This window comes from Sciurus carolinensis, chromosome 4, assembly GCF_902686445.1.
Source record: "Sciurus carolinensis chromosome 4, mSciCar1.2, whole genome shotgun sequence".
In the NCBI taxonomy this organism is placed as follows: Eukaryota; Metazoa; Chordata; class Mammalia; order Rodentia; family Sciuridae; genus Sciurus; species Sciurus carolinensis.
Genome location: NC_062216.1, coordinates 65,144,252 through 65,169,667, shown reverse-complemented (window position 1 = coordinate 65,169,667; position 25,416 = coordinate 65,144,252). Strand labels below are relative to the sequence as shown.

At 48.7% G+C, this 25,416-nt stretch overlaps 1 protein-coding gene across 5 annotated transcripts in view; it reads left to right on the top strand.

Annotated features, from left to right (window-relative positions):
* Positions 1 to 18,491, top strand: part of Slc6a12 (solute carrier family 6 member 12) — a 28,929-nt gene extending 10,438 nt beyond the window's left edge. For all 5 annotated transcript variants that reach the window (XM_047550870.1, XM_047550868.1, XM_047550869.1 and 2 more), the window contains 12 exons: positions 2,773 to 2,913; positions 3,715 to 3,805; positions 4,899 to 5,031; positions 6,330 to 6,464; positions 8,522 to 8,625; positions 9,000 to 9,124; positions 9,428 to 9,540; positions 10,028 to 10,165; positions 10,883 to 10,985; positions 12,730 to 12,830; positions 13,120 to 13,290; positions 14,417 to 18,491. In XM_047550870.1, the coding sequence (XP_047406826.1) occupies positions 2,773 to 2,913; positions 3,715 to 3,805; positions 4,899 to 5,031; positions 6,330 to 6,464; positions 8,522 to 8,625; positions 9,000 to 9,124; positions 9,428 to 9,540; positions 10,028 to 10,165; positions 10,883 to 10,985; positions 12,730 to 12,830; positions 13,120 to 13,290; positions 14,417 to 14,560 (1,499 nt within the window). In that variant the 3' untranslated portion in view covers positions 14,561 to 18,491. The remainder of the gene's footprint in view (positions 1 to 2,772; positions 2,914 to 3,714; positions 3,806 to 4,898; positions 5,032 to 6,329; positions 6,465 to 8,521; positions 8,626 to 8,999; positions 9,125 to 9,427; positions 9,541 to 10,027; positions 10,166 to 10,882; positions 10,986 to 12,729; positions 12,831 to 13,119; positions 13,291 to 14,416) is intronic.
* The last annotated feature ends 6,925 nt before the right edge of the window (positions 18,492 to 25,416 follow it).

Below are 25,416 nucleotides of genomic sequence, written 5' to 3'. Positions count from 1 at the left end.
GAACCCTGAAGTTCGATCTTCATCAGCCTCATGGAAAATATTTCTGAGTGTATGGCATGATCCCAAATGGACTCACAACATATACAGTGATAGGAATGGTGTTGATGGTGATATCTAGCATCTATTGAGCCCTACCCTGTGTCAGGTCTCTTGTAAGCACTTTTCTTACCTAATTCTCCAGAAACTATTGGTTTCATTTTGTAGATGAGGAAAATGAGGTAATTCACAAAGAATTTGAGCGCAGGTCTACCTACACTTTCCCTCTTGACTATACCAGGAGCAGCTTCTATTCCTCTCTCAATGAATATCTGTGGGCACTAATGTGAGCAATCCCTATTTAGTTGATTGGGTCAGTCCCCTGGGGGATAGTGGGATTCCCAAGGGGTCTTCCTGTCCTTCAGAGGTTCCTTGCACATTGGAAATGCAGAGAAGACTCTTTCCCTCATGTCAGTGCCTAAGGGAGCCCTGGGGACTAGGTGTTCTTGGGATTCCTGGGCAGAGTTCAAACTGGATAGAGGTGTCATGGGGAACATCTTGGTTCCTGGGGAAGGCTGAATGCCTGACCACATTGGGGTAGAGTGAGACCCGTTTCATGCTGTGCCTCTCAGAATATCCAGGGGACCCCAGTGGGGTCTGCAGTGAGGGGCAGAGCAGAGTGAAGCTTGGCCTATCATGTTTCTACTCATTACTTCTGGGTGCTGCAGGAGTTTTCGGGTGTTCTGCTCTGGACTGCAGCAGTAGTGTAACTGTCCCACCCAGCTGAGTTCTATCCCCAGGCCTAAAGAAGCTCCTGGGCAGCCCCAACAGAGCCGGGTCACTGCAGAACACTCTTATGGGGGGTACCCTGGCAGGTGGGCATTGGATGCAGTAGAGGAGGAGACTGCTGCTCCTTCCCTCTTCCAAGTTACAGAGCTTCCCCAGGCCTGAGTACTCAGTAAGAGGCTGGTTCAAGGTGTGTGCCCCTCCCCTAGTGGAAGTGCAAGCTGCTCACTGCCTGCTCATTCCCTGCCTAACTGTCCCCGCCCACTCCCCCTCCCGCCCCGCCCACCGCCCAAGCTCCCAGCAGCTTGTGCACAAAGGACACATGGAAACACACCCATTGCTGACACCCCCCGACCCAGTCTGCTCAAGCTTCTGATTCACCGCAGGTCGCTCCTGCGACCGGGCCTTCTCTCTCAGCTGGCACCACCGGCACCCCCGCGCCCAGGTCCGCCCTTCCCCTAGCTCCCGCCCACGGTGTTTACCCGCTGATCCCCGCCCTGTTAGGTTCAGCCAAGCCATTGGGAGCACAGAGCGTTCGGGAGGCCCGCACAGTGGCCACTTGTTTGTGTTTTCGTTGTCTGAGTGGGTGTCTGTGTGTGCTGGAAATATCCCACAGGCTGGCCCACCGCTCCCAGGGGATCCCTCGGCCACCGGCAGCCGCGGCTCCTCAGCCCCCGCAGCGCCACACCCTGGCCGCAGACGCGGGGAGACCACCACGCCTGCAAACTGTCCTTTTTCAGGATGGTACAAAACAATCGCGAGTGTGCTCTCATCCTAGAGGGGCAGTTTGTCTCCCAGTCAGCACTGATTTCTCAGCCGCCCTCGATAGGCCGCAGCTCTTCATTAAACAGCATTGACTAGGATTTGTCCTCTGTTCTCCAGAACTCGATCGGGTGGGGAAAGTGCGCGTGGGCTCTGGCTTGGGGGAGACCCACTCCCAACCCCTCCCCAGCGGGCTTTCACTCTGCCTGGCAACATGCTGCTTCTAAAATGACTATGAGAAACACTTTAATTAAATTAATTTATTTGGGTACTGGGGATTGAATCCAGGGGTGTTTAACCATTGAACCACGTCTCCAGCCTTTTTTATTTTTTATTTTGAGACAGCGTCTCCTCAAGTTCTTTAGGGCCTCACTAAATTGCTGAGGCTGGCCTTGAACTTGTTGTCCTCCTGCCTCAGCCTCTGGAGTGAATTACAGGTGTGCACCAACACGCCTGGCAAGATTCCACTTCTATAGCACACGTTTCCATTGAGGAGACCAAGTGTACCCCACCATCAGGAGCCTGCATGACAAGTGTTAAAATGGAAGCTCAAGTTCCCACCTTTTGCAGTGAGGGGCTCTGGACAAGGGGTTAGGCACATCTCGACATCTCAACAAGGGCTACTTTTCTCTTCCTGGTTGGTTTCTTTCTCTCTTTTTAAAGTAACATCTTTTAAAATTTATTTTTATTTATTGTAAAAAATTCATTCTAATTAGTTATACATGACAGTAGAATGCATTTTGACACATGGTACACAAATGGAGCATAACTTCTCATTCCTCTGACTGTAAGAGGTACAGAGTTGATTTCTTACTAATGGAGTCTTACCATTTCCCTCTTCTTTCTCTTTTATTCTTTCTGTCCTTTTCATTTTACAAGTAATACACAATTATATCAGAAAAATGGAAAATGCAATAAGCAAAATGAAAAAAGAACACCTGAAAAAGTAAACTAAAATCCTATCACTTTAAGAACTTCTTGCTAACTTTTGGGTGAAAATCTTTCCAGAGTTTTCTAATAAGCAAAAATAGATACTCTCAAATATATATAGGACAATGATTTGTAATCTGCTTTTCTTACTTAGAAAAAATGCTATGAATGACTTCTCATGTCAATGAATAACCCTAACTCTTGTAGCCACATTTGGCAGTATCTATGTGACCTTTTTTTTTTTTTTTTTTTTTTTTTTTTTTTTGCTAACATTTATCTCTTGGATTCTCCCCGCCCCACCAACACTCACTCTGGAAGGTATTGGCCTGGCATCTGTGGTCATCGAGTCCTATTTGAATATCTATTACATCATCATCCTTGCTTGGGCCCTCTTCTACCTGTTCAGCTCCTTCACCTCTGAGCTACCGTGGACAACCTGCACCAATTCCTGGAACACAGGTATCCATCCTTTCAGCCCCTGGGAAACCTCTTCCTTGAGGTTGGGCCATGGTGGCTGGTGATGGTCAGCATATGGCAGAACTTGCCTCAAAGTCAAGTCATGTGGGCTTTGGTTCTGCTGGCTGACCCTTCTGTGGGCCCTTAGACTAGCCCCTGGGAAAACAGTACAGTTGTGGAAACCTAGTGGGGCTGTAGTAAGAGGTTATCATTCATCATTTAACAAATATTTGCTGGGCACCTATTATGTGCCAAACACTGGTCCAAGGTCAACCCAGGGCAACCTGGACCCAGCCCTCTCTGAGCTTTCTGTAGAGCTGTAGAAGCATTTTAACAAGGACAAAGCATTATGGTTTGAAGAAACAGACAGTTAATTGTGTAACAGTGGGAGGAAGAAGTGAAGAATAAAAGAGCCCACCATGGGAGCATCATCCCAAGCCAGGAAGAGCAGCACCTGGCCTTGGTCCCTTGTCTGTAGACAGTGGTGATAGTGTGAGGAAGTCAGGAGTGTTACCCTTGTGAACTTCCACATCATCTTCCATCTGGATGGTGTCAGAGGTTGGCAGAGTGGCCAGATGAGTGACCAGGCTAACTGGGAACAAGAGCAGTGAGCACAGGTCACACGAGGAAGAGTAACTGGTCCCAAGAAACTCCTCAGAAGTCCACCTCTCACACTCTGGAAAGTAGGGGGTTCAAAGGTAGACTAGAATGTTAGGGACCACTAGGATTGGGGGAAATAGGATGTGGGAACATCTCTGTCCATCATGTCCCTAACTGACATGCACCCCACCTTTTCTCCAACAGAGCATTGCATGGACTTTCTGAACCACTCTGGAGCCCCCAGTGCAGTGACCCATTCTGAGAATTTCACCTCGCCTGTCATGGAATTTTGGGAGTAGGTGCTGGGCTTGGTTGTCACATGCTAGGGGCCCCTAAGCAGAGAAAGCCCACATGTCTGAATTGTGTAAATTTGAAAGTCTGGGGTGCAAGTGTGACTCCCTGTGCATGCTTTCTAGCACTCATGCACCTCCTACCCCCCAACTCCACATCACTGAGGGATGAGGGAACAATCTCACATCCACCCACGCTTGTCCTTCTGTACCCTTACACTCACCCCAAACCCACATGAGTCCACATAAACTCACATTTTTTATCCACTTCCATTTCCAATTTCACGAATATCCACCTACTCCCTTACATCCACCTTACACATGTCCAATGGTGTGCTGGAAACAGCCTCCACAGCCTCAGGAGAGCCAACTGTGCCCATCTCTTCCCAACTCTGTATGCACCAAGTCACATTGGCAGCCTGACATTGGCTAACGTGGGAGTATTTACACCACAGAAATGGGCAGGCCCCTCCACTCACACCTTCACCTTCCCATGTGATTATGCACACCTCCACCTCCACCATGCCACCTGTGTCCATCTGCATTCTCTCACAGATCCAGCTACACCCTCCCACCGACCTCACCCCACACATGCTCGCCAACATTCTGTGTCTGCCCACGCCCTCTCATATGCAGGCCCTTGATTACCCAAAGTTCTCTCCCAGGCATACCCACATCTCCATCAGCCCATATGCATCTTCAGAGCCCCACATCTTTAGAGTTCAGCCCCTCCCTGTGATACTCACATTCTTGTCAATCACTCTGCATATACAAATATCTACTCTCCATGAATGTATTGTTCATACATTCCTCACTACCCTCGCTCTCTTTTTCTCTCTCTGTACAACAGAGAAATCTGGATGAGTTAGAAAGACACAGATACCTATGGGATTATGATGATTTGGTCTTCTAACAGCCAGGGCCTAAAGATCACAGGTGGGAACATGGCATGGCCACAGGGGAGGTGGGGAGGGTTGGGAGTGGAGGAAGCCCTGGATATAAGGCCTGTGGGGTCAGCTCTAAGAATCAGCACATTTGGTGATAGGCAAATCACCAAATAGCCTTTCACCTGGTTTTTAACTTTTCCCAATCCATTAGGAGACGGGTTCTGGGCATCACCTCAGGCATCCATGACCTGGGAACCCTGCGCTGGGAGTTGGCCCTGTGTCTCTTGCTTGCCTGGATCATCTGCTACTTCTGCATCTGGAAGGGAATCAAGTCCACAGGCAAGGTGAGATGTTCTGGCTCCTGTTTGCCTCCAAAGTCCACAAGGACATTTAGGGGTCCCTCTAGAGAACTGAAAGAGTAGTAAAAGGGAGATGCATGGTGAGAATAAGGAAAGTCATAGGAAGACAGAGTTTAGCTCAATACAAGGAAACACTTTTTTTCCCCAACAGACTTTAAAAGACCTGTTTACATAAGCAATATTCAGAGCAAAATAAGAACCATAAAAGTCCCACTGTTGGAGCTTATCACTGTACGAGCCACCAGCATGATGGCAGTTGGATCTGCTAATTCCTGTTGACTTTCTCTGTGTTGCCTCCTAGTTCTTTTCATAGGTATGTAGGTGTGTGTCTGTATCCATTATGTGTATATATTGCACAATTAGGATCACACACTCTTAAGACTTGCTTGTTGAATTTAATAACATATCAAGAAAATTTTAGCACAAGTCATGAACAGAACTGTTTTTGAGTTGGTGAGTTGCCAGTTGCTATGGGGTTCAAGTCAAAACTGGACAATAGTGGGCTTATTATATATAGAGAATTGGGGTTTGAGCTTGATTTCCAACACAGAGAGCCTAAAGTGCTGCTTCATGTTTTTTAAAGCCAGGAAGCAGGATGCTGACTGTTTCGATCAGTCCTACATTAGGCTGTTCCCATAGCAGCCTCCCCTTCTCTTAGTTGTTGTAAAAATAAAAGCAATACTAATGATAAGAATAATAGTAGTCCTAACCACACAGATGAGGCTGTTACCTTGGAAGAGTCAAGTGTGGTCAGGGACAGAGTGGAACGCCTTTTGTGTGTCTCCAGGATTGCCGAGCTTAGGCCACTGCTGCTTCCCCACCCTTAAGCCAGGAAAAGTACAGTCTGAATCTCCCTGCAAATCACTGTACAAATATGGCTCCTTCTCCTGTGAGGGGCAGTCCCACCCTCACCATGGGCCATGGGAGAGCAGCCAGGTTGAGGGATTAAGGCCGATCAGGTTCTGGATTTCAGATGAGTCTTTGAAGGATCTTGGGCAGGAAACTTGCACCCATGCCTGTACCCCTCCTCCTCTTTACCTCCTCCCCTCTTGCCCTACTGATGTGTATCTCATACTGGGCTGGGGAGTAGGAGCCACTGGAATGTGTAGGGGAGGTGTGGAAAGTTTCATGTGCTCTCCTCCAGGCTGTTTCTATGCTGTTGGAGACTGGCGGCGAGCTCCCTGTGACTGGCGCTGCCCGAGGGTGGGGGACCACTGGAGTCTCTGCCTCCTCTTGGCTGCAGGGTCCCCACCAGGAGTGACCTTGGTCTACTTCTTCTCCAGGTGGTTTATTTCACAGCCACATTTCCCTACCTGATGCTGATCATCCTACTGATCCGAGGTGTCACCCTTCCTGGAGCCTATGAGGGCATCATCTACTACCTGAGACCAGACCTGCTTCGCCTCAAGGACCCCCAGGTGGGCCCCACGTGGTACCCTTTACCCAGATGTTTCCCACCCCAAACCATTCAGTTCTTGAAACTCTTCTATTACTTTTCCTTTGGTAAAAAGCAATAGATGCTTACTAGAGAAAAATTAGATAACTTGGAAGAAAACTGAAAAAGATTTAAAATCTCTTAATAATCCCACCACTCAGATATAATTTCTGTTGGCATTTTGGTATATTTCCTTTCAACCTTTTTTTACTATTTGGTGTATGTGTATGTTTTAACATAGTTGAGATAATTATATTTAAATATTTAATTATATTTATACCCTTTTTTACTTATGAGACTTTTCCATGCTATTAAATTCACCTGTAAATGTCATTTTTAGCACCTGCATAATATTTCATCCATTCATTTTTTATTTATTTATTCAGCAAAAATGTACTGAGGACTCATTAAATACTGAGTACTGTTCTAGTGCTGGGGATAGGGCAGTGGAGAGAACAGATCAGCCTTTCTGCCCTCTTAGAGCTCATACCCTGCCCTTGGACATTTAGGTGATATCTATTTTTAACCCCCAGTACTGGGATTTGAATCCAGAGAAACTCTACCACTAGCTACCTCCCCAGTCCTTTTTATTTTTTTTTATTTTGAGGAAGGGTCTAACTAAATTGCTGAGGCTGGCTGCAAACCTTTGAGCCTCCTGCCTCAACCTTCTGAGTTGCTGGGATTTCAGGCATGTGCCACTGCACCTGGTGGTGATATCTATTTTAATATATGGTCATCCCTTAGTATCCATTGGATACTGGTTTTAAGACCCCCATGGATACCAAATTCTTTGGATGCTTAAACGTCATGTAAAATGGCATAAGGTTTGCATATAGTCCATGCAATTTTCCTGTATACTTTAAATAATCTCTAGATAATTTATGTACTTAATATGACATCAGTGTACTTAATATAACATCAGTGTTATACAATTAGTTGTTACACTGTATTGTTTAAGAAACAATGACCAGGACTGGGGCTGTAGCTCAGTGGTATAGCACTTGCCTCACATGTATGAGGCACTGGGTTGGATCCTCAGCACCACATAAAAATAAACACATAAAAAGATATTGTGTCCACTTACAAATAAACAAATTAAAAAAAACAACCACTAGAAAAATAATCTGTTCATGTTCAGTAGAGGTGCATTTTGGGGAGAACATTTTTGCTCTGTAGTTGGTTGAGTCTGTAAATGGTACTGGCTTTAGAGAGCCTTTTTTTTTTTTTTTTTTTTTTTGTACCAGGGAAATATTTTATTTAGAGCCAAGGTCTTGCTGAATTGCTTAGGGCCATACTAAGTTGCTGAGGCTGGCTTTGAACTTGTGATCCTCCTGCCTCAGCCTCCCAAGCTGCTGGGATTACAGGCGTGTGCCGCTGCACTTGGGCTGGTACTGGCTTTAGAGAAAAGTAGATTTCTTCTACCAGTGTTTCCTCCTGTAGGGCCTTTGCAAGATTTGATTAATATTTATTTTAATCTTTTATAACTTGATAGATCCAAACAGTATTATTTTATGGTTTTAATTTAACTTTTTTCTTTGAACTATGGACAAGGTTGGACATCTGCATGGTTACAAGCATTTCCTCCTCTAGGACTTGTCTGAGCACATTTTTGCATGTCCATGAAGTCTTGGTGGTTTTTCTTTTTATTTTCATGAAGTGGCCTCTTTGCTGCAGGTCACAGCTGCCTAAAGCATGTTGTATATACACTAGTTGAATGAATACAAGTGACTCTTAGCTCTGCCCTGCAGGAGGACCTCACCCATCTTGGGTACAGTTTGAGTTTATGGATTACACCTGAGAAATTCAAGTGACTCACACGTATTTTGTGCTTCCTAAGTGCCTACTGAAAATGGGCCCTGCCTATGAGAAGGCCACTGAGGAGAGAAGGGAGGACACTAGTGGAAGTGGGACATGGGTGTGACATTCTCGGGGATGCTGAGCGGGGCTGGTGCTGGGCCAGGGGTCTGGGTTCTGTTTTCCTTGGCTCCAGGCCCTGGCCACCCCCTCCCAACCCCACCACTTTCTTGGGGTCTCGTGCAGGTGTGGATGGACGCGGGCACCCAGATCTTCTTCTCCTTTGCCATCTGCCAGGGCTGCCTCACTGCCCTGGGCAGCTACAACAAGTATCACAACAACTGCTACAGGTGAGAACTGGTGGGCCTGGGGCTGGGGCTGGGGCAGGGGGAGAGTGACTGCTGTCTCTCTGGGAGCTGAAGAGGGTCATGGTCCTAGAGGTGGGCTTCGAGACCAAGACCCACCAACCTGGGCCCAGGGAGTGGCATATTGTGTCAAATTGACACTATGGGTTCCTTTGCCAGGCTAAATTTCTTTCTCCCCCACTGCCTCTCTCACTTTCCTCTCCTCTTCCTCTGACACCTGACCTTTGTCTTTCTCTCTGTTCTCTCTCCCATCGCTCATCTCTGTGCTTCCCCCTGCCTTTCTCCTCTCTCCTCTCCTCCCTTCTTGGATTCTTCCTCTCTTTCTCCCCATCTTTGTCTGCATCATCCTACTCCCACAGGGACTCCATCGCCCTCTGCTTCCTCAACAGTGCCACCAGCTTTGTGGCGGGCTTTGTTGTCTTCTCCATCCTAGGCTTCATGTCCCGAGAGCAGGGAGTGCCCATTTCTGAAGTGGCTGAGTCAGGTAGGTGCCCTGTGCTGCTTTGGACCTGAGGGAAGGAGAGGGGGCAGGAGCCCTAGAAACTGAGTGACATGAACCTTGGCCCAAAGCAAGGCCCATGGGAGGGAAGAGGGAGAGGGGAATAAATGAGTGGATGGACTGACCTGTGCATGCGTGAATGAAGGAATGACTTTGTCCCCAGGGAGTGGAATAACGGCCTCACCCTGCCCTCTTGAATGAGGCCTGCGTGCCACGCCCACGCACATGCACCCAGACAGGACAGTGCAGGGGGAGAGGGCTCTGCTGATCATGCTCTGTGCCTGGCAGGTCCTGGTCTGGCCTTCATCGCATTCCCCAAGGCTGTGACTATGATGCCCTTATCCCAGCTGTGGTCCTGCCTTTTCTTCATCATGCTCATATTCCTGGGACTGGACAGCCAGGTATGTCACCTGGTCTGGCCCTGCCCTGCACTGGTGACCCCCTTTCCAGCTTCTGCTTGTCTTGTCATCACTGTTCTTGCTCCTTTCCTCCTACCTATGGATCTGAGGCCTCCTCTATTGCCCAGGGCGCATGCTTGTGGTTGGTAGGGTGGTCGCAGACCTTGAGACCCTCTTCTGTGTGGGTGTTGGGGGCAGCTGCCCATTTTGTTCTCAAGGCTGGAGCCTTCCACACACAGGTGCTCCCCCAAATGCCCTCCAGCCTTCTCCCAGATGCTCAGCCCCAGCCTCAGCCTTCTACCTTGGTGGCAGAATAGATCTCCCCTTCCAGTTCTCCCTGCTGGGACCCCTTCTTGTGGCCAAGGGCAGGGCTGCCTCACCCAGACCCCCACCTCCTTCTCTGCATCAGTGTAACTAATGGGATGAGAGGGGCCAGGGGCTGGTGGCCTCCCACACACCCCCTCACCCCAACTCCCCTCCTGGCCCACAGTTTGTCTGCATGGAGTGCCTGGTGACAGCCTCCATGGACATGTTCCCCAGGCAGCTCCGGAAGAGCAGGCGGCGCGAGCTGCTGATCCTCGCCATTGCAGCGGCATGCTACCTGATAGGGCTCCTGTTGGTCACAGAGGTGAGCAGGATGGGTGGCTTGCTTTGAGACTCATCACAGGGCGACTTGGGGTCACTACTGGTCCCTCTCAGAGCCACTCTTGCTGAGTGGGGGTATAACACCTGTCCAGATCCCTTGCAGGGCTTGGGTGGAGGGACTACTTGATTGGAACTGTCTGTATTAGTCAGGTCTCCCTTGTTTGCAGGTGACATAAACCAAATACAAGTTGGGTTAAACAGAAAGGAGAATGTATGGAGTTGGGTGACTGCAAAGTCTAGAGATACTTGGGTTTCAGGCATGGTTGGATCTAGCTGCTCTAATGACATAGTCTATGTCCTGGTTCCCCTTTCCTCTGGTAACTTTGTTCTCAGGCAGGTTTTCTTCCTGTGATATCAAGGAAGGCTGGTACCACTTCCAGCTTACCTTTTCCTATCCAACCAACCACAGTGGAAAGAATGGGCTTTTTCCTGAGTGTAGCAAGGGTCAGGGTCATGACTTACTCAGGCCTGCAGCAGGGAATGGTGCACCCCAACCCAAAAGGAGCAGAACAAGGTGGGTGCCCATTCCCCGAAGATGGGCTGCTGTGATGTTGCATGAAGGACCTGAAGGTAGGGCCAGCATCCTTTCAGATGCAACTTCCATGGGCTGGGCAGGTCGCCCCTGGTGGGGAGTTGCCACCTGGTGGAGTGCGCATCCAGTACGCAGCACCAGGCCTCAGCTCTGCTCCCTCCTCCACAGGGCGGGATGTATATCTTCCAGCTGTTTGACTACTATGCCTCCAGTGGCACATGCCTGCTCTTCCTCTCCGTGTTTGAAGTTATCTGCATCAGCTGGGTGTACGGTAAGAGGACAGAGAGGCTGAGGACTGGGTGGGAGGAAATTCCAGGTGCCCAGCGAAGGACAGGTTCCGCCTGGGCCAGGAGGTGGGGTGCTTCCTGTGAGCCTTTCCATCACTGTCCTGCTCCTCTTTCTTGGGAAGGTTAACCATGGCCAGACAACCTGGCATCTTTTATGAGGGCAGTGAGAGCTGGGACAAGGACAAAACAGATTTCCTCGAACAGAGAGAGGAATGATCAATAGCCATGTAGAGTGCTCTTGATGCAGAGGCTGCCCCAGGCCTTTGCCAGTGGAACCCCAGTCAGAAGGGACTCCAAGGCTCACTTGGTCTGACCCTTCACAAATTCCCATAGTCCCTTTCCAACAACCAGGTTGTCACCTGGATTTTGTTTGAATACTTCCACAGATGGGAAGCTCATTCTTGTGTTTTTGAAACAGTTCTCTTCCATTGTGGGTGTTGTACATTTCTTTCTTGTACTGAAGTGAATTCTGCCTTCCATGGATTTCCATCAACATCCTGGGGCCCCTTAGCCCTGGAATAAACAGTAGTGCTGCAGATTGCATTAACGCCTTGCCATCACTGTGCCTGACAACCGGGAGAAGAAACCTTTTTTGATTGAGCTGTATGTTTTGTGCTGGGCACTGTGCTGATCACGCCACTTTCTATCTCACAATCTCTACAACAGTTTTTTGCAGGGGAAAGGGAGGCACAGAGAGGTTGCATCTCTTGCCTAACCTCACACAGTTAGAAAGTGGAAGGGCCATCATCATACCCCAGGTCTGCTGGCTTCACTGCACCAGGTTGGGGACACAGTATCAATGTCAAAAGATACAGGTGAAACTACAAGCAGGAAGGTTTATTATTTTGCTGCTCTAAGTCTCTTCCTATTTGGTGTCCTTTCCTCTCCTTGGAGATGTCTCTTACCTTCTCCCTTCAAGCCTCTGATGTTTTCTGGTTTTTGTTCTACCTCTTTCCAAATCTTGTTCTCAGAGAGGATCTGATAAACTCAGTCACGGTGAAGTGTAGATGCCTGATGAGTCTTAATATGTTATACCCACCCTGACAACATCTGGCTTTTAACTTCAGCTTTTGGAAGTGAAAGCAATGACTCTTTAACGGTGGGATTTCATGCCACAGTGATGAGTGGGAAGGTCCTGGGGCATGGGGAGACGAGTCTTCCAAATAGCTTTACCAAGGAGTGGTTCTTCCTGTGAGAAGACCAGCTCTGCCTACAAATGTAGAAACCTAAGGACATTAAAACAAAACAAAACAAAACAAAAACAAAACCAGTGTTTTCCCTAAGCATAAACCAACCTTACCATGCTTTCCTTGGAACTCAGAGGTGGTTCCCCTGAGTCCAGGATCCTGACCATTAGCCTGTGGTTTTCTAACCCTGAGTTTGGTATGGTATGTGTGAGCATGGGGCTCCTTGCTGCTTTGACCTGAGTCAGATCCATCTCTGCTACACAGATCAACAAGCATTTGTGTCAGCACAGGGCTCATTTCAGGCTCACACTTTCCTGTGTGATGAAGATGGTAGGGGTCTCCACGCCATCCTTAGGAAGTCAGAGATGGTACCAGCCCCTGCTCACCCTGCCCTGTGACTGGGGTGCCAGGGGCACATCTCAGTCACACAGCTGTTCCAGTTTCCCATCCCGGGGGCGCTGGGTGGGGGAAGGATGCAAGTGATCTTTACCAAAGACCCATGCAGTTGTTCTCATATTCTTTCCCCTCACTACCTGATCAGGGGCGAACCGTTTCTATGACAACATCGAGGACATGATTGGCTACCGGCCGTGGCCGCTGGTGAAGATCTCCTGGCTCTTCCTGACCCCAGGGCTTTGCCTGGTATGTGCCTTCTCTGTTTCCCCTTCCTCTCTCCTGCCCCTAGAAGACTTGTGGGGGGTGAGGGGCGATGCCTGACTTATGGTTACCCACTCCCCCATCCCGCCTCTCTGTCTCCTGCCTCAGTTCTTGAGAGTGATGCCTTGGGTCACAATTTACAGTGGCTTTTCCTGTCCCACCTGGAATGCACATTTGCGTCTTGCTTGTCTTCTGTCTTGGGCTGTTCAAGTAACCAGGGAGGGACTTTGATTGGCCCTCTGTCTCATCTGCGTTTGCCCCTTCCTCTTTCCAGGCCACTTTCCTCTTCTCCTTGACCAAGTACACGCCTCTCAAATACAACAACGTCTACGTGTACCCTCCCTGGGGGTACTCCATTGGCTGGTTCTTGGCCTTCTCCTCCATGGCCTGTGTCCCACTTTTCATTGTCATCACCCTCCTGAAAACCCAGGGTTCCTTCAAGAAGGTAGGTGCCAGGCATGAGAGAGGATGGGCCAGAAGCACACATGGGCTCTGTGTGGGGGAAGGCCCTGCGGCCTCACAGAATCTTCAAGAGAGGGATTTTGACCAATCCAATGACTTTACTTTCAGAAACATTCTTGACCTCTGCTGGATCATTCAAGGGTAAACTGTAAAGGGTTAAGGGGAAGCCAAGTTACAAGAACATAGAGAGACCCAGACACAAAAGCTTAAAAAGCATCGATACCTAGTTCTTAGAAAACTGGTAAGCATGGTTCACTCCACACACGGGCTCCGGACTTCTTTTCTTGTCTTAAGTCTGCTTAGATACACCAAAAAAGGATCCCTATTTGGAGTTTGGAATATGCCTTCCTGGAAGAGGCTGTGGCCCATGACCCACAAAGACATTCCATCTGTCAAAGTCTGTCTGGTCTCCAAGTAATAGAAAATCCACCCTACAATAGTTTAAGCAAATACGTTTATTTGTTCTTTTTCATATCAAGAAAATCAATCTAGAGGCTGTTGGTATTTGGTGTGGCTGCTTAAAGAGGACATCATGGACCAGACTCTTCCTTTATTTCTTTGTTTCCATCCTGAGCACTTGTCATTTCATCATGTTTATCACTTCATGGTTGCACAAAAGCACTCATGATTCCAGTCATTACATCTGCATTCAAGGCAAGAAGCAGGGAGGAAACAGTATCAGTGCCAATAGCAATAGTAACCGTCATACCACTAATAACAAGAAAAACAATAGATACTTACTGAGCATATAACAATAGTAATAAAAAGAATAGCAGTGATAATAATTACAAAAATATACAGTTACCCTGTGCCAGGAAACTTTCGTGAGGTGTGTCCTACTGTTATCCTCATTTTATAGATGAGGAAACCGAGGTGACGGTGTGAACAGAGGTATGCAGGGAATTGCCTAAGGTTGTGCAGGTGGCTGTAGCAGGGCCTGGACGGGAACCCAGGCAGTGCACCCTTCATCCTTGTGTTCTTGCCTCTTCTCTCGAAACACTCCTTCATCCCTGCATGCCTGGCTCTGTGCTGAGCCCAGGCACACCCAGGAGGAGCCATCCTTTCCTCTCTCATCAAAAGCATGCACTCACCGCTTCTCATCTCCACAGCGCCTGCGACAGCTCGTCACCCCGGACTCCAGCCTGCCACAGCCCAAGCAGCACACACGTCTGGATGGAGGCACCAACCAGGGCTGCAGGCCCTCCCTAACGAAGGATGGACTCATTGCTGGGGAGAAGGAGACCCCCTTGTAGGAAGTGACCAGAGCCTAGGTCAGGGCCACCCTCCACCCAGAGGGAACAGCCCTCTCCTCTGACCCCTGCCACAGTCCTGCTGAGAACCTCTGAGGGTACTGCAGGCATCTGCACCTGGAGGCCACCCACTGTCCTCTCAGCAGTGCTCCAGGCAGCTATGCTTGCCATCTGCTTCTGATCCAACCTGCCAACTTCACGGATGAGGAGACTGAGGACCAGAGGCAAAGTGACTTTCAAGTTTGTACAGCTTCTTAGAGCCAGAGTCATGACTCAGACCTGGCGTCCTGTGAGCAGGCCGGTGTCCCTCCCTCCATGCCCTGCCTTAATTAACAAGCACATATAGACCACCTTCTGCCACCCGCTGGTCTTCTTTGCCTTGCCTCATATTTGCTCAGTCACACTGTCTTGGCGTGGGAGGGAGGAAGGGAGGGCCCTTCTCTGGACTGTGTCCTGCCTTGGGATCCCCTCTGCCAGCCCATACCCACTGACCGGATTCCTCTAGGGGTGTTTTGCTGCTCTCCATGTTCTCTGCCCTGAGGGTGTCATGGGATCTCACTGAGACAGGAGCATGGTGGGGTCCTCTTCTTTGCCCCCTACACAGCTCCTTCCCTTCCTCCCCCTTTTCCCTCCCCTCCCCACAACCCTACCTAGTCACTCCTGCTCCTTCCCTGGCCAGGGAGGCTTCTTGCTGTAGGAATGTAGGGTGTGGATAAGTTCATGTTCCTATGTTCAAAAAGGAACGAAGGAGAGGGAGTTGGATGGGACACTTCAAGATAGTGTCCTGGGGCACAGGAAGCCACTTGGGGGGAGCAATGCATAGACAGATGTCACCCAGAGCCACTGTTCAGTGGCCAGAGTAATAACTTATGGTCTGGCCTGGGCGAGTTCCATCCGTGATAGTCCCCAGGCCATCCTCACAGCACCCCCCACTCTTCACCCAGGTTTGTGAGTGCTTTCCTGTTCAAGAGGGTGAGTCCATTGGTATAGTGGGCACAGCAAATGCCCCCGCTTCTGGCTTCTTGCAGCCCCCTTCTGCATTCCTCTTCCTCTGGCCTGCTCTGTGCACCTGTACTCATCTTTCTTGGACCTGGTAGTGGGGAAAGAAGGAGGTCCAAGAGAAAGGGGTATGGAGAGACTCTACTTCAGCCAGATGCTCCACTGCTGAGTCCACGGTCCTTGTGAAAACCAACTGCGGAGCTGACATGGTGTTCTCTGCTGCCGCCTGGTGGCACAGGAGAGTAGGGCTGCATCCCGCTTGTGCCCAGCCCTCTGGCATGCCCTACAAGCAGGACAACACTCCCACCTGCTCCCTTGCAGAACGATGGAGCAGCTGAGACAGGAAAGGTGATGATGGCTATCCTTCCCTGTAGAAGCTATAGAAGTCAAAGGCTTCCTATGTCCATCTCCCCTTGGCCCTGGTGGGAAGTGATGGAGGTGGGCTTCCCAAGAGAGTAAGTATGGGGGCAGAGGCCAGCCTCCCCCCGCTGCACCACCTTCTTGAGCCTCTCCTTGGAATGCTACACTTTCCATGGTAGGCCACCAGAGCAGTTCTGCACGTGGATGGAACCCCAGTTCTCTCCATCCTTCACAGTCTCCGGTCTTTGTAGACACTCATTTCCCTTATCCATTTTCCTTCACCCAGTAGTGGAGCTGCCCCAGATCTCTGGCTTGAAATTCACAGCTGCCTGGGAAAGTTCCTGTGCATGTCACTGTAGGAGGCAGGGGTCTGCAACATTTGGTCCCTCTACCTCCTGCACTCCCTGGGCCAGTTCAAAGGGAGTTGGAGAGAACTAGGAGCTAGCAGGAGGGACTTCAGACCAATGTCACAGCTCATGGAAAACCACCTTTCATGAGTCCTTGATAAAAGCAAGGGCAAGGAGCAATGACTTTACTCTTTAAAGCAGCCAGAACACTAATACAGGTGTGTGTATGTGTGTGTGCATGCACATGTGTGCACAAGGAGCAGCTGTGGGTTGTAATTTGGGGTCTCTTTTCATCTCATCTCCTATGGCTGTTTGAGTTTTAGATTGGTGGTCAAAGGCCTAATCTGGCAGTTATTGGCCAGTTTCTGGTTTATTTGGCCAGTGTAACATTTAGTAAAATGTTTTTTTTAAAATATATTAGTTATAGATGGACACCTTTATTTAATTTATTTATTTTTATGCAATGCTAAGGATTGAACCCAGTGCCTCACACGTGCTAGGCAAGTGCTCTACCACTGAGCTACAGTCCCAACCCTAGAAAAGTGTTTTAAATAAATGCCTTTAATCACTCTCTGTTTTGCCACGGGTTCTACCACTCCCTGCCGTGAAACCTGAACTTTTTACACTTTCATGTCCGAGTGCATCTGAATTCCTAACCTGGGTGGGCAGTGGAGGAAGCTAGACTCTGTCTTGAGCAGGAGGGGAAAAACAGAGGACAGTGGCTGCAGGAACCTCGTGAGTGGTGGTCCCTGGATGTCTGGTTCACGTGTGGACTTCATCAACCCTGGAATGATTCCCTTTCCCACTCAGACTCTTCCCTTTCCCAGAGAAGGCTGGTGGCCAACTTTAATTTCAAAGGTAGATTGGAAGTATCAGACCACAGCAGCTCCTATATGGCGGAGTGGACTCCAGAGTGGAACTATCCATGTGGACACTCATGCAACCCACAGAGAGGACCACGTGGAGGGAATTGAGGCCTCCTGCCAATGGCCATCACCAACTTGTGGACCAGCTGAATGAGTCACTGTGGAAGTGGATCCACTGGTCCCAGGCAAGCCCTCAGGTGACTGTAGCTGGCTGACATAGGGCCTGAGACCTCATGAGAAGCCCTGTGCTACAAACCTCCAGCCAGGAGGGCCCTGGTTCAAAGTGAAGAATCAGAAATGTATATTGTGGTTTTAAGCCATGATGTTTTGGAGTAATTTGTTAAGCAGCAGTAAATAACTAACACTGTCCTTGGCTTCCAGGGTATAAGAGGCAACCACTTTGAGGGGCAGGCATAGCCCCTCATCTGAGGGTCTCTGAGCACACTGGGAAGAGGGATGACTCCCATGTTTTTCTGGTCCCCAAGCCTTTGCCCTTCTCCTTATCTCTACCTCCTCTGGCCCCTCCAGAGCCTTCTCCTGACTCCCACTTGCCCTCCTCTCCTTGCTCAGAGGCAGGTAAGAGCTGGTTGCCTCTGTCCCTGCTGCCCTCTATCCTCACATGCCCCGTTCCCTGGTGACTGAGCCTACGTGGCTTCCCTGCGGGTTTAGTTGCTCAGTGAAGTAACCAGTGTTGATTGGATCTGACAGGGATGAAAAACTTGCTAACTACCCATCGATACAGAGAGACCAAGGAAGGACATGCGGGCTGGGGGAAGACAGAGGGAAACTGACAGGAACCAAGCCTGGTAAGGCGTGTGGGGTTGAGGTGGGTCGGTGCCCTGGGCCCTGATGCTCTGCATTCCAACTCTCTCTGCTTCCAGGCTGTCCCCCAGCAGGGTCAGTTTGCTTGTCTGGTGTGAAGAGCCTGTCAGGTGAGGGAGGTGAGCACAGTCAGAAATCGCAGAGCTCCTTCCCTGCCCCACCATGTCCAATCCCACTGCTGTAACAAGAATCTGGTCAAGAATTCTTACGCAGTCACATTCTGAGGTTTTCTCTGCCCACACGCCTCTCACCAGTGGAAGGCAGCTAGGGCCTGACTCTGAGGACAATTCCATGCTCCACATCAGCAACACCCCAACCAGTAGTGGGAAATTCCCTCCCAGCAAGACACCAACCCCTCCAGACTAAGCAGAGGTGTCCTGCACCATGCCTGACCAGAGTTGGTCCTCAACAAGAGTAGTTGACATTTGGGTGTATTGTAAAGAGAAGGATTCCAGGAGGAGAGTGGGACAAGGACGGAGCCACCAGGACAAGCTGGTGGTCAGCCAGCTGTCAGGATACCTGGGTTCCCTGTCTGTCTGCAGCCTCTTCCTCTGTATTAATTCTAATATATATATGTGTGCATATATATATATGTGTATAATATATATATATGTGTATATATATATATATATATATATAATTTTTAAAAAATTCTTTCAGGCGTTTTACTTTCTTTCTTTCTTTCTTTTCTTTTCTTTTTTTTTTTTTTAAGGTACCGGAGATTGAACTCAGGGCACTTGACCACTGAGCCACATCCACAGCCCTTTTTTATATTTAATTTAGAGACAAAGTCTCATTGAGTTGCTTAATGCCTTGTTGTTGCTGAGGCTGGTTTTGAACTTGTGATCCTCCTGCCTCAGTCTCCCAAGTCGCTGAGATTACAGGCATGCACCACCACGCCTGGCTAAATGTTTCTAATATTTTAAACTATCCTTTCATTCCTGGGATAAACCCAACTTGGTCATGGTATATCATGTTTTTGTCATTCGATGATAGGTTCAGTTTAATACTTTGTGTAGAATTTTTGTATATAGGCTTATAAGCCAGATTGGATTCTCATCTTCCTTTCCCATTTTGTACTTGTCTGTATTCATCTTTGTCTTTAAGATCACATTATGACCAGGTGGGGTGGCACGCACCTGTATGGCTTAGGAGGCTGAGGCAGGAGGATCATGAGTTCAAAGCCAGCCTCAGCAACTTAGAGAGACCCCGTCTCTAAATAAAGTATAAAAAAAGGACTGGGGAATGTTGCTTAGTGGTTAAGTACCCCTGCATTCAATCCTTGGTAAAAAAAATCTCATTCTGCTTATAAAATGGAGCCTGGGAATGTTTTCTTCTTATTTTTTCTTTTCTGAATTGAGTATGAGATTGAAACTGTCTGTTCTTTGAATGTATGGTAGAATGTAGTAAAATCATGGGATCAGTGATGTGTGAGGGGTATTTTTTTGGAGGGTGGTAGATGGACTTTTATCTACATATTCAAATTTCTCTAATGGTTATACATCTCAAATTTTCTTGAGGGAGTGTTGGTAAGATCTTTCTAGATATGTCATATTTCTAGGATAGTGTTTATCTTGGGAAAGTTTTCAAACTTATCACCATAAGGCTTATGGTGTATTTGCAGTTTATTTTGGTGTTCTCCTTACAATAAAGTCACGGCAGTATTTGCAGTTGTGTCCTCCTTGGAGGTCTTCAAGTTATTTATTTGTGCTGACTCTTTTTCACCATCAGTCTTCTCAGAGGTTTGCCACCTTCATTCATCATTGCATAGAACTAACTTTTGGCTTGTCAATCCTTTCTATTGTATATGTATTTTCCATTTCATGATTTCTACTTTTGTCTATTTTTTTTTTTTTTTGTAGTGGGGATTGAACCCAGGGGTGCTTTTATTTTTCCTTTTGAGACAGGATATTGCTAAGTTGCTTAGCGCCTTGCTAGGTTGCTGAGGCTGGCCTTGAACTTATGATCTCCTGCCTCATCTTCCTGAGCTGCTGGGAATATAGGTGTGCACCACTGTGCCTGGCTGCTTTTGTCTTTATTATTTCCTTATTTCTACTTACTTTGGGCTCATTCTGTGTTTTATTGTTTTTGGAACTTCTTAAGCTAAATAGTCATATCTGTAAGAAGATAACTAACCTAGTTATTTGGACTAACTAACCTGAGTCTGCTCACAGTTCTGCTGGGAATTCTGCAACTCCCTGTGAAGGTGGGCAGTCTCTCTCCGCACTGCCCTCTACTCCCCAAAGGTGGATAGTGGGAGGCCAGCTGTCTTGGATGACAAGGGATTGGGGGCTTTTGAAGAAGGAGGCCAAGCCAAGTCGATTAGGAAGTTGGAAATGAAGATAGGATCTTCTGGGTGATCTCCTGACTTTCCTGTGACTAGTTTCTAGTTTTCCCAGAGCCAGGCTTGAGGTCTTTCGGTCCTTAGGGTCATGGGAGTAGGAAGCCCTGAGGTGCTAGGGGTTGGCTAGTGGGGTTAGACTGCCTATTCCTTAGGGAACAAAGTCACCCAGACCTGCAGGGGGAATGGGAAAGAGGAAAGAGTTCCCATCCTCCTCTTTATCCTCTGAGCTCCAGTCCTTGCTTCTTCCAGCCTTAACCAGAATGGAATTTTCCTGCTGGGACCAGTTTTGGACCTGCCCGTCTCTCTATTCCTGTTTCTTCTTTTAATCTTCCTCCCTCCAAGCTAGGGCTTGGAGCCTATCTCTGGGTCCCTGGGAATAGAAGAGGAGCAGAAAAGAACTCAGCCTGTGACTTTTGTGACTTTTGGCCACTGGGCTCTGACTGAGCCTCACCTTCTCCTGGAGGGAGCACCTCTGTGTCCTCTGAAGGGTCTCCCCAGAGGGAGGGCAGAATGGAGCTCACTCCTAAAGCAGCCAAGTGCATCCTGGGGTGGATTGCCCTCAGGATGCCTTTCTCCTCATTTCTGCTGGTGTACATATGTAACCCTGGCAGCCCTATGGCTGGCTCTGTAGGCAGAGGAAAAGACTTCATGGGAGGTGAGTGGAGTAAGTGAGGGACCCAGTGGACAAGGTAGTTGACTGGTTGTCAGAGTTACATGGAGTTTTAAAGGGAGTAACCCTATGCATCTAAGTGGCTTTTGTTCCATTGGTAGGACAAAGGCAGAGCTATTTTCCATGAGGGATCTGAGAGCAGTGACATGGAAGAGACCCTGTGGCTTCCTTCCTTCACGAGGATATCCTAGGCCGCCTAGCAAGTTTATTACATCCTGGTGTCAACGACATCCTGGTGATTGATTGTGGTTCCCAGAAAGCAGTGATCAGTTAGCCATATCTGTCAGGACTGGGAGAGGAGGGCAGATATGCTAAGGTACACAGACAGTGCCAGGCTGCTCTAGAAACTGTCAATCTTGCTTCAGTTTTGTGGGGTTCATGCTGAGGGGTGAGAGGCTGTCAATCCCAGGACTGAATGGGTAATAGGTCACAGAATCCATCCCATTATAACTTAAGACCCAAGTCCTAATAGATTGGGGTCACAGGGGAGGAGGTGGACATGTCGTTATGATCTAAATATGAGGTGCCCCCCCCCAAAAAAAACTCATGTAATAGACAATGCAGGAATGTTCAGAGGTGAAATGATTGGATTATGAGAACTTTACCCTAATTAGTGGATTAATCCATTTGATAGGTTAATAACTTGAAAGGATTACTGGGTGATAACTGTAGGCAGGTGGGGTATGGCTGGAAGAAATAAGTCATTGTTGGTATGTCCTCGGGACTGTATTTTGCCCCTGGCTCCTTGCTTGCGCACTCTCCCCCTCCCTCCTTCTCCTTGCTGGATCCCATGAACTGAGAAGCTTTTCTCTACCAAGCCTTTTACTCTGATGTTCTGCCTCACCTCAGGCCCAGAAAAATGAAGTTGAATGAAATGAACTGAAACTTCTGAAACCATGAGCCCCCAATAAACTTTTCTAAGTTGTTCTTGTCAAGGCATTTTGCTCAAAATGATGAAAAGCTGACTAACTTAACTGTCTGCTTACTGACCAAGTCCTGGAAAGGGTTCTTTTATCATCAGCTGGAAGAATCACATAAGTGTACCTGTTGGGAACAACAGGTGCCCCATGTTGGGATGACGGGGACTTACTGTTGCTGGTGTCTGCTTCCTGGATCTACTGTGGTGGCCTGGGTCCTCTAGCACAGTGGCCTGGGCACCAGCCTTAGTGCTGCCCCCTCCCCTGCCTCCAGGAACGGCCTGACTACCTGCCCTCAGATCACTTCTTTCCCTACTCTGTTCTTCTGGTAACTATCTGACTTGGGTAGACTGTTTAGAAGACCAATTTTATGATTTCCTCAGTGAAGGTGCTTTCCATTTGTACTCTTGAGTAAGATTTTTTTTTTTTCTTTCATGCAAGTAAATTTGTATATCAGGTTATGGTCCTTTGGCAGATTGTCTTGGTCTGTCTCATAAAGATATGTTCATTCTACTCTGTAGAGGTGGTCTTGGACATCCTCACTGGTCCTCAGAACTGACCCTGACCTGGTGAATTCCCTCCTTGGAGAGGCCTGTGAAGTTTCATTCTAATATAGGGATCCCCATGATCCCTACCATGTCACCAACCTCACGTTGAAAAAAACTGATCCATTTCTTGTTTCTTTTGGATGGCATCCCTATTTTGAACTTGTAAGCAGGAGTTTTGCTTATCCCACTCATTGTGTATATCCAGGCACTTGGAACATGGAAGGTGTCTGCTGGTTGGCAGGTATGCACAAGCTTGTTATTGAATTCACCCCAATTTCTAGCACTGGCACCTTGTTCTGGCCTGTTGCTCTCAACCAGAAACCAGTAAATCCTGCAACCCCTTTCTAGAAAAATTCAAAGTCAATGACTGATGAGTGTGCATTTCCACTATCACAAAAGGGTCTTTCTAGAGACTAACCAGAGCTCTCCATTGCAATGGCAGATGGATCTAGAAGGGTGTGGAGGGTTCTGTCAGAACTTGATGACAGTAAGAAGGCCTCACCGAAGGGATGGGAATTTCTCCTGGATGATTTCAGAGACCAGAAAGTTGAACCAATGTAACTGACTGCATCTGGACAGTGGGGTTCTTTTGGCCCTAGGCCCTTTCCCAGGCCTGGGCTGAACTGGGTCCCCTCAGGGGTATTCTCAAGGGGCCAGTCCTCAGCTTTCTGGGTCATAGAATTCCCAGGATAGGACAGGTCCTAGCTGGCTTCTGCTTCTTCTGGAATTTCCCATTTCCTGGGAAAAGTGTGAGGTCATGTCCCCTTTTACTTTTACAGGGGACAATGGACCCAGCCTGGGAGGGCACTAGACCTGTGTATAGATTTCTGGGCAATCAGAGTTCTGGTTACCAGGAGAGCTGGGGGGCCTTCTTTGCAGGTACCATCTTGACTAGTTGCTCTCTTTTTTCAGTGAGGTCCTCTGATGACTCAGCATGGCTGGAAGGTTCTTTCTTCTGTCCCCAGTCAGAAGAAAACACTTTATCTCAAGGCCCTAACCATAGAGTGAAGGGCTGAGCTGGGCTGAGCATTGCATGTGCTGTGACTCCCCAAGCTCTTGTGTCTGTCACAAGCCCACATTTGAGCCTCCCTTCACCCTGTTTTACAGCCACTTGGCTATTGTCTTATCCTTCTCAGAATCTTGGCATCTCTTATGGCTCCCAGCAGGAGATCCCCCACGTGGTCAGGATCAGGAAATGTTTGCCAAATTGCTCTCTGTGGCTCCAATTACTTTCCCCAACAATGTTCCCCCAATATTTTCACTGGAACCTGTTGCTCTTCCATTTCAGGAGCAGTATATCCCAGGGGCTTGTCAAACCAGACCCTGTTATTAGGTTTTACACTTGGGTAACTGATGCCAGGTGAAAATCGCCTGAGGTTAATGATCAAATCTGGTCAGTGGAATGGACTCTCTCGACCCACCAATGGACCCTTGCTCTTCACTGCAGAAAACCAAGCAGGCTGGGGGGTCCTAGCCTCCATCCCCTCACAGCCTAGGTGCACATTGTTGTAGTACTTCTTCCCTCTGCAGCTACCTCCAGTCTCCATTGTAACCTGGTCTCTCAACTGGCTCTGTGTTTGTGTGTATGTGTGTGTGTGTGTGTGTGTGTGTGTGTTGGTGGTGGTGGCAGAGGCAGACCTGGACCCACAGACAATCTTCTGGCCCTGCACCCCAACTATGCCCTAGCATGCCCCCATCAGATGACCAGTCCTTACTCTCCCCATCCAGGGCTTCCCAACCATGTCATATAAGTACATTATACTGGAATGGCTGCCACGGTGGAGGAGAGCACCCTGGCACCTCCAGGTGCCCCAGAGAGGCAGTGAAGGTCAAGGGTCCATTGGGGTTGAGGGAGCCAATCCCACTGACCAGATGTGATCATTAACCTCAGGTGATATTTCACCTGAAACCAACTTCTACAGGCTGAAACCTGATGGCAGGGTCTGGTCTGGCTAGCTCTCCTCCTCAAAAGGAGGGGTAGGAAGTTTTGGTGAAAGATTAGGGGAACATCAAGAGCACTAGTACATCCTTCTGCCCTGACCCTAACCAGGCAGATGCTCTAATTTAAGGTGGGTCCTCCCTCTGTGAAAACAAATGAAACAACAGACACAGTTGGCTCAAGTGACATATTTCAATATAATCTCTAAAACTCTATGAATTGAACAGATAAAATACCTCTGGGCTGTTTTGTTACAAAATATTTGCCATTTGGATTAATTGCTGGGTGCAGCCACCCTGCCTTTTCCTAGAGAGGTGTCTCTCCAGCCGGGTGAAGGGTCTACGCAGGGAGGAGGGGCGCAGCGAGAAGGGACATACAGCTGAACACAGGGGTAGACAGATGGATGGTTGTCAGGGAGGCCTACTAGGCACAAGAGACATCCTGGCAGGCTCTCAGGGACAAGTAGGCAAGGGATCAATGGTCCAGGGCTGAAGTGTGTGTGGGAGCAAGACACTTTTGTGGACAGACAGACAGACAGGCAGGCTTCTGGTACAAGCTGCTGGGGCCCTGGTCTGTTTCAGGCCTGGAGGTGGGACTTGGCCAAAAGCTGGTTGAAAAGCTAGTTTCATCTCCCATTCTCAATTTTGGAGTTGGGCCCAAGTAGATAAATTGGGAGAGGGGACCAAGTCCCCTAAAGTAAGGCCTAGAGAGTTGATGAAGTGGGGCCATCTTGGGGGCCATTGGGTCTGGGGACTCGGTCAGCACTCCACTGCCCTCTTCATCTTGGGAGAGCAGGAGGGTCCAAGGGCATCTCTGCCAGGCCCTCTGGGAGGTCTGAAGATCCTGACATGGCCACCATCATGGAGAGGGACAGGAGGCTTACCCTAGGTCTCTGAGGAAACGAATAGAGACAGGTCCTAGCCTTAGCCTGCTGGCTAATCATGTAGGGAAGTTACAGATGCTGGGAATTCTGGCTTCCTCCTGACAGTATGGAGGCCCAGCTGTTTCCTGCCCCAGGTGATGAGGGAGTCAGAGCCCCTCCCAGCT